This window comes from Taurulus bubalis, assembly GCF_910589615.1.
Source record: "Taurulus bubalis genome assembly, chromosome: 11".
NCBI lineage: Eukaryota > Metazoa > Chordata > Actinopteri > Perciformes > Cottidae > Taurulus > Taurulus bubalis.
The window spans coordinates 15,582,791-15,595,139 of record NC_136599.1 but is presented as its reverse complement, the minus strand read 5'-3'; the positions used below and the strand labels follow the sequence as shown (position 1 = coordinate 15,595,139).

General features: G+C 39.3%; 1 protein-coding gene across 3 annotated transcripts; it reads right to left on the bottom strand.

Moving 5' to 3' along the window:
* Positions 1–121: 121 nt before the first annotated feature.
* On the bottom strand, positions 122–10,834 carry mapk14a (mitogen-activated protein kinase 14a). 3 transcript variants are annotated; one of them, XM_079225752.1, is made up of 13 exons: positions 10,487–10,834; positions 7,486–7,615; positions 7,236–7,294; positions 5,139–5,250; positions 4,900–4,929; positions 4,599–4,646; positions 4,379–4,493; positions 4,217–4,288; positions 3,387–3,489; positions 2,897–2,984; positions 1,678–1,756; positions 1,300–1,473; positions 122–1,179 (listed from the first exon to the last, which is right to left on the bottom strand). In XM_079225752.1, the coding sequence occupies exons 1-13, from the start codon at positions 10,603–10,605 to the stop codon at positions 1,115–1,117; spliced, it is 1,194 nt and encodes a 397-aa protein (XP_079081878.1). In that variant the 5' UTR covers positions 10,606–10,834; the 3' UTR covers positions 122–1,114. The 3 variants fall into 3 exon arrangements, with proteins under 3 accessions (XP_079081878.1, XP_079081879.1, XP_079081880.1); XM_079225753.1 differs by lacking the exon at positions 2,897–2,984 and having other exon boundaries at positions 3,410–3,489; XM_079225754.1 differs by lacking the exon at positions 3,387–3,489 and having other exon boundaries at positions 2,897–2,976.
* Positions 10,835–12,349: the final 1,515 nt, after the last annotated feature.

Genomic DNA, 12,349 nt, shown 5'->3' with positions numbered 1-12,349 from the left:
CATCGTAGGTGGTTGAGAAACCAAAATATACATTAAAATTGCTAAATAAAAAGGTCCATTCACATCAAATCAATGACTGATTGGCACTGGTGACGAAAATAGGAAAGAAAAAAGAAAAGTGGTCTCTTAAAAATAAGTCTTTATTTTGTTAAACAAAGGACTGAAGATAAAAGTTAATCTGCTGGACTGAAAATAGTTTACGGGATCTTTCGATTGTTCATAAATACCACCTCTACAAAGTATAAATACATCGGACATCCCTCATTTAAACATTGAAGCAGTATTTCTATTAGAGGGTTTACATGACACTTACACTTCCTGTAAACCAAAAACACACTCTCGCAAACGCAGGCAACGATTTTAACTGATGTACATAAAAGTGATTGCTTTATAACAAACTCAGATAAGTCGGAGATTTAAAAAATAACGCACATATATTTACATAGTTTTGAATAGAGCATTTGTTTGTTGTTGAATAGCACTGTCCTTAAACAGTCGAGGCTCAGATTTTCCTGTGTAGCCAAAATATGTATAAGAGTCTCACAGAGCATCTAAACTATCAAAATAAACATTAAAATGTGTGAAATTCCGTTGGTGCGCACTGAAGGTCAGTGACTACACCGAGCAGGCACGTTGTCAAATTATCAAACACCTAAAAACATAAAATCTACTTCTGTCAAATATTAAACTCTTCAGTTATATCTTTTTAAATATAGGCGCAATTATGATAACTGAATCATTTTACAAATTCATGTGACTCCGTGCCGTTTGTGACAGCTTGGCAGGGCGACTGGCAAACTAGCATATTACCTTTAATTGATGGACACAGAAGCTTATATAAGTTATTCAATAGTACATAAAACACAAAGTAGCACAGCTAAAGGTCCAGGTGTTTCAGCATCTCAGTGTCACAGTGACAAGTCATCAAAGTCTATGTTTAAAAAAAAAAAAAAATCTGAAGAATATAAAATGATTTCAACTAATGGCAAGAAGTGCCATTTCCCAGCAACAGTCCATCAACATTAGTGGTTCATAAATAAGAATAATAACTGCACTAATAAACATGTTCGGGATTGTTACAAATTGTCGGAGGCTGGACTCGATGTGGGTCGCGTTACTCCATCTCGTCCTCGTCAAAGGCCGGCGGCTCAAAACTACACAACGCCTCGTAGGTTAATCCTGCAAGAATTAAAGAGATCAAAATATATATCAGGGATTCCATACTATCAATACCTGAAAAAGCTTCTGTCTTGATGTTTTTATACAGCATTAGACTTTTTGTGCAGAATAATGACGTACGTTTCCACTCTTCAATCTCCAGCTCTCGGCTCTCAAAGCTCTGGTCATACGGCTCCGCCTCGGGCTCGTCGTCTGGGTCGTGGTACTGAGCGAAGTAGGGGTGAGCCAGAGCCTCGGATGCCGTTATCCGCTTGTCTGTATCCAGAACCAGCATTTTCTCCAGAAGGTCCACAGCTTTAAAAACATGTCAACATGGGAAGAGAGATAAATCTCAAACAAACAGTCTATGATATATCCGGTCATGTAGTTTGAGAGTTTTGACCAAAGTTTAGTTTAAACTAATATTATTCGAAAACAAAAGCCCAAACTATTTATTGGAATTTATAAATAATAACTGCAGTTTTCATACAAGCCAATACAGCAGATTTATTGTACTACCTTGTGGGTTGGCACCAATGAACACATCAGCAAAGTTCCTCTTGGGCATGTGTGTCAAGGAACTGATGTAGTTTCTGGCCTGCAAAAATGCATAAAGGAAAGCAAATGTCAGCTCCTACCAGCAGCAACATGTTGGCGACATTCAGTACCGCCTCTTTCGTAATGCTTACATATTTTCTAATGCTATGAATTCTGCTCAATGTATCCACCTGCATCAAATAATTACTGCTCAATTCTTACATTTCTCTCTATTTATAACTAAACTGTATGAAATAAACCTAATAGCCTCACACCAGCAAGGTGTCAACAAAAAACATTGTGGTGTGACTCTTTGTCTTCTTGTCTGGTTTTAACGGTTAGTGTAAACGCAATAATTTTTTCAAATATCCAAGTTATCATGATTTTGTCAATTCTATTCCTACACAGTTCCAATAACAAAACTACTTAATAAACAAATATTGTTTTATTTATTAAACCAATAATTAGCCCCAAATATCCTGTAAAAAAAATAAAAAGGCAAATTATTCTATCATTTGAAATGGGAAAACCACATGTAAATTACACAAAAACATATTGAGAGAAGCAAGACAGCAAGTTTTAAGAAATGTGCAACAAAAAAGAAAGAAACCCACAGAACAAAGCAACTTTCATACAGAAAGTGCTGTTAGTAGCTCCTGTATCACCAACAGAAAGTCTAGCTATTGCACAGTGTGCACGTTTAATTTTCAAGAGACAATTTGTTACTACCAGGGTGAAACGGCAAGCACACAAATGCCTTTACCACACAGGTTCAGCGCCACCTCTGGTAATCACAATCCCATGCAGCAAGCGTATCAGACACACAATTACCAGGATTAAACTAAAATCCTAAATCCCTGGTAGTGAACCCTGGTGGCCGTGCGGCTCCTTACACCCCACTTGACCAAAGTTATCTGAATCAACTGAGTGATGCTTTCATCAATGTGGCCACCTGCATTGCCTTATTACTTAAGACTATTAAAATTAGTTAAATAAAGATTAACATAGTTCAATCTTGGCACCAAATATTACGGTGTGTGTGTGTGTGGTACCATTTTGGTGTAACACTCTGGATAAATATAGGATATTAAGCCAACAGCTGTGTTGCTTTAAAAGCAAAAAGAAAGTTACTTCAGCATGTCCGACTGTCCTCCCACCCCGGCCTACTGTCTTAAAGAAAGTAACGGTGGATCCGGCTCACCTCATGGCTGGGCATCCTGTTTATTAGAGATGCTGGGGGCGTTCCTGTTAGACGCATTATCTGCTGAAGCTGGTTTATATCTATGAAGCTTGTGTCAAGGGGAGTATAGCGACAGAGCAGAGTAAGTTAAGAAGCTGCTTCTCAATCTAACACTGTGCGACGAAACTCTAGATGCACTACAATGTTATGTTGAAAAGCAAACTTCAAGCTTTGAAGCAAAATGTGACAATAAAAGTTAAGATTTAGAGGAAAGACACAACACAATACTTTGCATTACAGTCAATCAGTGAAAGCCAGAGCTCAATCTCCTGTATCATAATCATATCATGACAAACAAACTGAATTCACCCAATTTAAAAAGAGGCAGAAAGCAAGTCTCGAACCCACAAAGCTGAAGGCTAGAAAACATGCTGTCAGTTAGGTAACAGATACGCCAAGTTATTGCACAAAAGAGTGGCACGTTTGGAGCAGAAACTGGTTAGAGAAAAACCTTGGATGTCTTTTTGAACTCACAGACTCTGAAGATATTTTCATCAAGAGCTCGGGCCCTGGTGTTCCGACGAGCAGCATGATTAGCTTCAACTGATCAATGTCTATCGGCACACGGTAAAGGAAGACCAGATACTGGACAAGGGAGAATTTGTAATCTGACCCGTTAGTCTTCATCCTCCTTGTAAAACTTATGCCACTTCAAAAAACATCTTTGATATAAAATGGCACTACATTTACTTTATATTTCACACATGAGACGAGGCAAAAGAAAAAACCTGCAGGCAAGTTTGCACAGGACAAAGTATTTGAAATGTAACCTGTGGACAGCTCCAAAAAAAACAAAAAAGGTGGCAGCAGTGGACAGCCCTTTTGTACACTTAATTTACAACTGGGGGAAGAGAAAGATAAACTAAATCTTGAACACAGATTGAAAGTGCAAAGACTGGCAGGGGTGCAGGCAGAGAGTGGATCGGAGTCATTGATGCATACTGACGGTGTAAGAAGAGTTAAAGCACGCCAGTGGAAACATTGCAGTAAAGGGCATGTGTCAAGCCAGAGGGAAGTGTGAAAACAGGTACTATCTGTGTTACATTTAAAAACGCCTCAGGCAGGATCATGTGTCAACAGAAAAGCAGGTTTTCATGAGAGGATATGGAAAAGCATTGCAAATCAGTCTCTGCTACTGTGCTGGCAAAACAACATCACACTTTAGTTTACAACTATGGAAATGTGCATTTAACCCATTTGATTTGTTATGCAAACGGCACGTCAGAGTATTTCCAGCTATATGAGTTCTTAACATACTGCACTCTCAAATGAAAAGGATACGGTCAGTTCCAGGAAACAGAGTTTTTCCAGTGAGAAGTTCTGCCATTATACAGCCCACTGACCAAATATCAACTGAAACACAGAAAAGCAGGACACAAGCATTACGATTATGACATATGGGTGCAAAACGTCCTCGGGGAAGTTCATGTCAACGCCATCTACCTGTCATGTTGTAATGCATCCAGTTCAACATGATCTCTGGGGCGCGGTACCAACGAGTGGCCACGTAGCCGGTCATCTCATCATCAGTGTGCCGCGCTAAGCCAAAGTCCAAAATCTGAGAGCAATTGAAGTGCAAAAGATATTGTAAAAATATTCACATTTGGGGACTCACATTGACATGTTTTTATTATGTTTTACAAGCGAGCAGCTGTTCACTGACCTTCAGCTCACAGTCTTCATTCACTGCCAGATTACTCGGTTTCAAATCCTGAAAAACAAAAGCCAAAATGTAATTTAGTGTAATTCTAACATCGGAAATCTTTATCTCTTCTAGGAATGAAAGCATTACATAATTAACACCATGTACAAGTAAAGGTCCTGTTTATGACTTCCCTTTCCTTCAGTGTTTATACAAGGCACGGCCCAAACTCTGCCAAGCGGAAGATGTCATAAACCCTGACACACTTTCATATTTAATCAAGGTCAGAGACATAGTGACATCAAACAAACATGCCACTTACTCTGTGAATGATATCTGCCGAGTGGATGTACTGTATAGAGATGGAAGAGAACATGTGCATTAAATTAAACATTATCAGTATGTAGGAACCATTGATACAAACAATTTAAGAAACAGGCTCATTTGCTTTCTTGCTGAGAGTTAGATGACATAATTGATACTCCTCTCATCCATGGGTGTGGTATCAATCTACTCTAACTATTGGCAAGAAAACAAACAGCCTTTTCTCCAAAACCTCACCTTTAACCCTCTGAGGATCTGGTATATGAGGAACTGCACATGGTCATCTGTGAGTTTCTGACATTTCACTATGTTGTTGAGATCTGCCCCCATTAAATGAGTCACAAGATACCTGCCAATCACAAAAGTTGAAATAGACAAATATCAGAAGGCATGTCAATGTTTTCACAATTCATAAAAATAAATTAACATATATTTTCAAATGTTTTTCTCAGAGTTTGTTTACAATCCCAATCTTATTTCCCATATATCTATGTGAGCTTAAACCAGTTTAGCTGCTACTTCTTTTCACTCACTTCTTTTCAGAGCCACTGAAAGGCGGAGCCCTGCACAAATGAAACGCCATTTAACACACCCACATAAATGGGCTTAATGGAGCTGCATCAGTGGATAATTCAAATATAATCCCAGAGTTGTTTAAAGTGCCCAAACAGTACTTGTGAAGGAAGGCAAGAACAGGATGCTGCAGCCAAAGGACACAAAGCCATGTGCTGCTTCGTCAGTCTGCTGCTCAACAAATACCTACTTCATGAATACTCTTCTATTCTCACACAGCACAGAGAGCGAGGCCTTAAAATAGCACATGGTTACACTCAAACTTGTTCTCAGCAGCAAACAGGGACACAGACACTCTCCAAAGTTCACCCGCCTTGGAAAAAACGGGGATATAAATAGTGACCTCTGTTTTCCTCTCATATAGAAACAGGAGCTCTGAGGAGCCTTACTACAGCATTGTGACTATTTTTAGAGCCAAGGGGAACCATACTTAAAGTACCTGAATATCTGAGATTTTCCTGGACATCATACTGCATTCAGAACATTTCCAACTTTCCAGCCGATGTACAGATAAAGAGATCAATATTTCCTCACGACAGACTATGCAGTAGGACTCCCTATGACCGGTACACAGACTTTGAAGAGTAAAATTGGTGGAATTCACAAAGATATTTATCCATAGTACATCACTTTCATGATGACATTGTCATGAAAAATATGAAAAGATCATGTAGACAAGCTGCATGGGAGAGAGGCTATTTGGGAACATGAGTAGAGCACAGTTCACTTCTCTGCATCAGCCCCAGCTGTCAATTTCTGTAGCCTTTTTTTTACATTCTGTACTAAAATGCATCTTGGGTGATCCGACAGTGGCTAGCTCTAAATATAGGTATGAATGAATCTGAACAACAACACATTCTGAGCCATCAAGGAGGCTTGAGACCACAAATGTGTTCTGGGTTTCTTGCAGTGTTTTATAGCAGTTGTGGTCTTTTATAAAGAAAGAAAAAAAAAAAAGGAGACACTGCATTACTTGGACTTTCATCGCACATGTACGTCATCTAAGGTGGTCAGGAATAATTCAATAAAACATTTGGAGTCCTTACTCGAGACAACATAACAAACAGCTACCTCGTGGGTTTCCTCAGACACAAAATGACATGCATGTTAGGCATTAGAAATAAACACGTCCATGCTGTTGAGCAAGAGGCCTCCGACTTGAAGCGAGTGCTACACCGCCCTCTCCCAAAGTCCTGCAAAATAATTGGAGCCCAATCTTGAGGGATAATTTTTCATCCAGGAATGTAAAAAGTATGAAATCATAAATGAGTTGAGAAGAGAGATCTGAATTGTATTTTGTTGAGATACATTCCTATGTCGGGTGTCGACTGAAATCCGTCACAATTTGATCTTGAAACAAGTCACTCAGTGTGTAGAGAAATTCCACACGTCGGGGGAGGCAGCACGCTCTTTTGAGGATTTAGTCACCGTCTAGCTGTCCACTTCCCATTTCTAACAAACTGTAACATCAATAAACAATATCTACCTGTTTGCCAGCAATGTGTTTCACAAAGCCAGCGGGCAGGAAACAAAGAGAAGGAAGCTGGTGGTGAAATAACTCTAGTAGCAGCTAGCGAGTGAATAACTAACAGAGTGTACAGTCTAAGCAATGTTCCAGTGTGTTTAGTCAGCTGGCCTGTCTCCAGGTGCTTCCCAGCTACAGCTAGGATTGTCTGCTGCTGTAAAACTAAAGGCTGCAGTTTGTTGAACACCATTTGCATGGGATTTGGTTGTTATTCGAAACAAACACATTCAACTTACACATCACTGAATTCTTTCAGGCTAGTAGCGGGACTGAAGACATCTAGGAGGCCAATCACCTGCAAAAATATGATAACCACTGGAGTTAACAAAACACACAACAATGGGAAGCAACTAAAAACCTAAGTAAATAGGAAAGATAACAAGCAAACACATTATATAGGCATTGCATAAGCAAATAAAACATCTTTGTTTTTATGACTGTTCAGCATCTGAGACAATAAAAGGGAAGAGAAACAAGTCGACTCACATTTTCATGTTTCATGTGCTTCAGCAACCGCAGCTCTCTGTATGTTCTCTTGGCATGGATGATGGACTGAAATGGCCGGGAGAGCTTCTTTACAGCTACCTCCATACCAATCTTCATGTCGTATGCAGAACTGTAGGGGGGGACGGGGAGGGGACAAACATGAGAGCTGAAATCTCATCAGTAATAATACACTGGTCACTGTAACCTTACCCACATACAACATTTGTTGTCTGCATGAATTTATATCAAGAATAGAATCTACATGGTATGAAAATCTACACACCAGGAATTAGCTTAAAATAAAAAGCAAGCTAGTTTTTTTTAGGCAGAGGAAAAGAACCGTTTGCTCTTTAAACCAAATTAGGTGCATTAAGAGCTGCCGAAGGTTGTGGAAAAGGGCGGCATCAGCAGAAAATGTCATCTCTCAGCAGATTGGGGGCAGGCCTGCCTGCAGTCTGTCCTGCACTCTTAAAGGCTGACTGTCTCTAAGCCAAACCCAAGACTTCCTCCTGCTCACCTAACCATAGTCTCAGGCTACATCCACACAAATACGTTTTCGTAAAACAAAACAAAAACAAGGCATAACTTTTGCTGTCATCTACTTTGCGTCCACACTACTGCTGTGTTTTAGAACCACTAAAACAGAGAGGTTGACATGTGAAACATTGACGCAGGCACCCATGTTCATCAGTCACAACTTGTCCTTCCCTGGTACGACACGCCCCTATCATGTAATCCTATCGCGAAAGAAAACAAACATCAGGTTTGACTACCAGAGATGGCTTTCAACATGGATAATTACAGGCGTTGCTGTCCTTGTGGTCTATGCTAGCAGCTATTGTGCAGTTCAATTATGCATACTATAATGCTCCTACTGCATACATGCAGAGGAGGCCAGCCATTATTGGAGCCCTTTGCAACCAGCATGCACATGCCCGGTGTATGTAAATGGACATGTGATATGCATTTGCAGGCGCAGTTATTTCTGAAATTGCGTGAAAAACGGTCATCTGGACGAAGAGCGCTTTCATTTTAAAATCAAGACGTAGTAGTGTTGATGTAGCCTCAGACAATCGACAGCCACTGTTAACTACTGCTGGGATCTAGAAACCGGTGTGACCAGGGATTCACCAATATCACACATTGTTGAAGCTGAGATAAATAATATATTCCATCCTTATCAACACCAATGTCTTAATCCTAGTACAAATGTGGGCAAAAACATGTCAGAAATTATATTTTTTTAAAAATTGAAGCTGCACAGACATTGACTGCTTTGATGGTACCCCAACTTCTACTTTGATAACCAACTAAATATGACTAATATTGTGGCTCAGTAGATACAGCAGGATTAATCACAGGGTTAGCGGTTCTCATTCTGTCCACATGTCAACACTGAACCCCAAATTGCTCCCAATGGTCAGGCCAGTGCCTTAAATGGTAGCTCCAGTGTGTGTGAAGACAAACTGTGACGTTCTTTGGATGAAAGCACTGTATAAATGCAAAACATATACAAATAATGCTGATGTATGAGTCACTTTCAGATACAGTCAACGGTGTAATTATTAGTTTTCTATAATACTGTGAATGTTTTTGGTATGCATGTGTCGTCTCAACAGCAAAAGCTGTGCAGTTTCCGTATCAATAAACTGGAGTCAATGCACTGGTGAGCAAACAGTAATCTATCTAACCAGAAACAGATTATCCTATTGCCCAGCAACAGCACAGCTGTCTGCTTCCATTTGCAAAACAAACATCTGCCGACTAAATTAAGTGTACTGCTCACCATGTTGTGTCCTAGATAGTATCAGCACAATGTATTTAATCACCAGACCAATGCAAAGGGTCCGTCCTATAAGCTTACACTTTTGCCACGAAGCAGCATTAAGGGAATCCACCTCACCAGCTACAAGGTCTTCTAAACAATAAAATCAATCTTCTGTAAATGCAAATTATTCTGTGCTGCAAATTCGTTCATCCTTAGTGAAAACATTCACTTTAGAGCTGCCTAAAAAAAATAGGTGTTTTCATTAAAGCTGGAAACATTGATATTTAGATGAGACTACTTGTATGACCAGGAAAGTTACCTGGTTTTATTGGATTAAAGATAAAAAAATTATACGGCTGTCTACAATAGGGCTGCAACTAACAATTCATTTTCATTATCGGTTACTTCTTCTTTCTTTTTTGTAAACAAATAACCGAATTACCATAATGTGGTCAATAAAATATCATTAAAAAAGACTTTTTCAATTAAATGAAATCCTTTCTTTTAAGAGACTGAAAATGAGGATTTTTTTTCTTTACTAGATAACAAATCAACAAAAAAAAACAAAAAATCAAAGAAGTTGATGGATGTTTGGTGGTTGACTATCATTTCAGCACAACTCTAAATTTGTAAAACGACTTTCCATGAAAGGATATGCATCTCTTTTTGGCCACAAATATGTGTACTATTTGTTCTCGAGATCTTCCCCAAACATTTTCGCACCAACCAACAATGACATTATCTGTTAACCTCAACTCAACTTCACTCGGGTTACATCACCTGTTGGTGCAACCTCACAAACTAATAATGTAAATTAAATCTATTTTTCCAAACCCACATATCAGTAATGTCGCCTGTGGGACCAGAATCTGCAGTTGCATTATGTAGCTTACTTATAAAAGTGGTTGATTCGTTACTTGTTTTATGTTAACATGCACACCGATCAGATAAAGGCTCGCGTCCGTTTATCGTTATTGTTCGCGAGCAGCTTCCTGCAATGAGGCTCGTGTCACTATAGAACTAGTTACATGGGTTAAATACCAGTTTTACAAGAGGCAAATAGCAAGTCAACAAGTTTTTCTCGTTGAAGGGAACATCGTGGCTCCACCTTGCTAGCTCGGGTTGAGCTAACCCAACTTTAGCATCCGTAGCACAGGCCTCGTCTAAATGAATGGAGGAGGGTAAGTTTAGCAGACTGCAAACGTTCACAAACTAGCGCATGAAGGGACTTACCACACGGACCCGTAGGCGCCGGAGCCCACCGGGGACAGGTTCCGGTAGCGCTCCGGGACTTCCCATATCGTCTTGTTGACCTCCTCCCGATAAAACTTGGGTCTTTCTTTCTGCGACATTCCTGCAGAACCAACTGAGACCACCGACTCGACTTTCTTGCTTCGAGGTGGGCACTCCGAGTCGTGCAGCGAAACTTCACCCAACTTACGAGAAGTGACGCGAAATTAAACGTTTCTCGTCGTGAGGGAACTTTAACTGATCAAAAGTTACGGTGCTGTCTATTTGCGTAATGTTGCACCGTCTGAGTCACCGCCTGCTAAACGTACGTTTGTAAATCTTCACGCTGTTTGTTCCCTTCTCCGCTTGCCTTTAGACAGCTCCCGAGATTTCACCCCGCTTGCAACGCCTCTCAACGTCTCGCGAGAGTAAACAACGGGACCTCACGAAACGACAGAAACTGAAACCCGTGCGGCATTCAGGGCAATACATAGAAAAGAGAGCTACCTCCTAAACAGATAGTCAAAATCCTAAAAAGGCAAAGCTACAAAAAATAATCACGTTCTGAACTCACCCTTTTGGATTTGAGTTGTTTTTCCCTGCGTGTAATATTTATGAGCAAGTGTTAGAAGGACCAAATCAAAGGAGACTCATATCGTCGACAAAAATAAACATAAAAATAAACATAACAATGTTGTTTTTTATCATCAAAGAGCTAGCAAACAAGGTCATCCACAAATTCAATATTTCTCGTCTAAAATAATTAAATATGTATATTGTGTGATTTTTATTGTTGTCACTAAAACTAAAAACACACAAACTCCGACTTTTTTAAATTTTAGGTAGAGACTTCTTTTCATCTCTTGAATGATGTGTCTGCTATCGGTTGAGCAATAAAATACTTTTGAGTAGAACTATATGGTGGGTAAATCATTCTGACAATCCTTAATTTTGGCTGTGAATTTTAGTTTAATCTGAAATATTACTTCAGTTTTCAGATTTGTATATTATCACATGACAAAAAAAACAGGAAATGAAAATGAATTTACATCATAAGGACCACCAGAAATGTGAAAAACATAACTTTTTATTTGGAAGCAAAAGTATGTTGACTGTTGCTGTGGATCACTAATGGGAACACATCGCCCAAATCAATCAGGCGTCTTACAGGGCCGTGCACAGACATCTTAGGGTGTAAGGTGAAAAAAAAGGGCATCCCTCTCATATTTTTTTTTTTATATATATATATATATATATATATATATATATATATATATATATATATATAAATATAAATCTACATGAACAAAACAGAAAGCACCATACCGAGCAACCAGTCTCTGGCATACTGGACTGTGACATAGTCTTTGATTTCATCAAAGGTCATGACAAAGCGGCTTCAACTGACTCGTCCTTCTATTTCAGTTGTTGCATAAGAACTGCCGTGCCACGACCTTCGTCCTGGAAATAGGTTCAAAGTATTGAAGATTTCTAGTTACTAGTAAAGTTCTTGCCCAACTGAAAAGCAGCTTCAGAAAGGAATTCTCAGCAAGCCATTGGGATCTTGTCAAGTATTCCACTTCAACAGTGGGGAAATTGTCCTTAGCAAAGACGTTTGGTACAAATCGTTATTGCCACCTTTCAAATCGAAAGGGGTGACCTTAGAAAGTGATTGATTTCTGACGAAATGCCCCAGTTATTTAACGACAGTCAGGGGTGAAATTATTATTAAGATCCTTTACTTGAGTTCAAGTGGCAGAACAACTTGTAGAATTCTCTATTACAAGTAAAAGTGTGGCATTCAAAACTTTACTAATGTAAAAGTATAATATTATTGCAGCAGAATAGCCCTGCAGTATTACATTA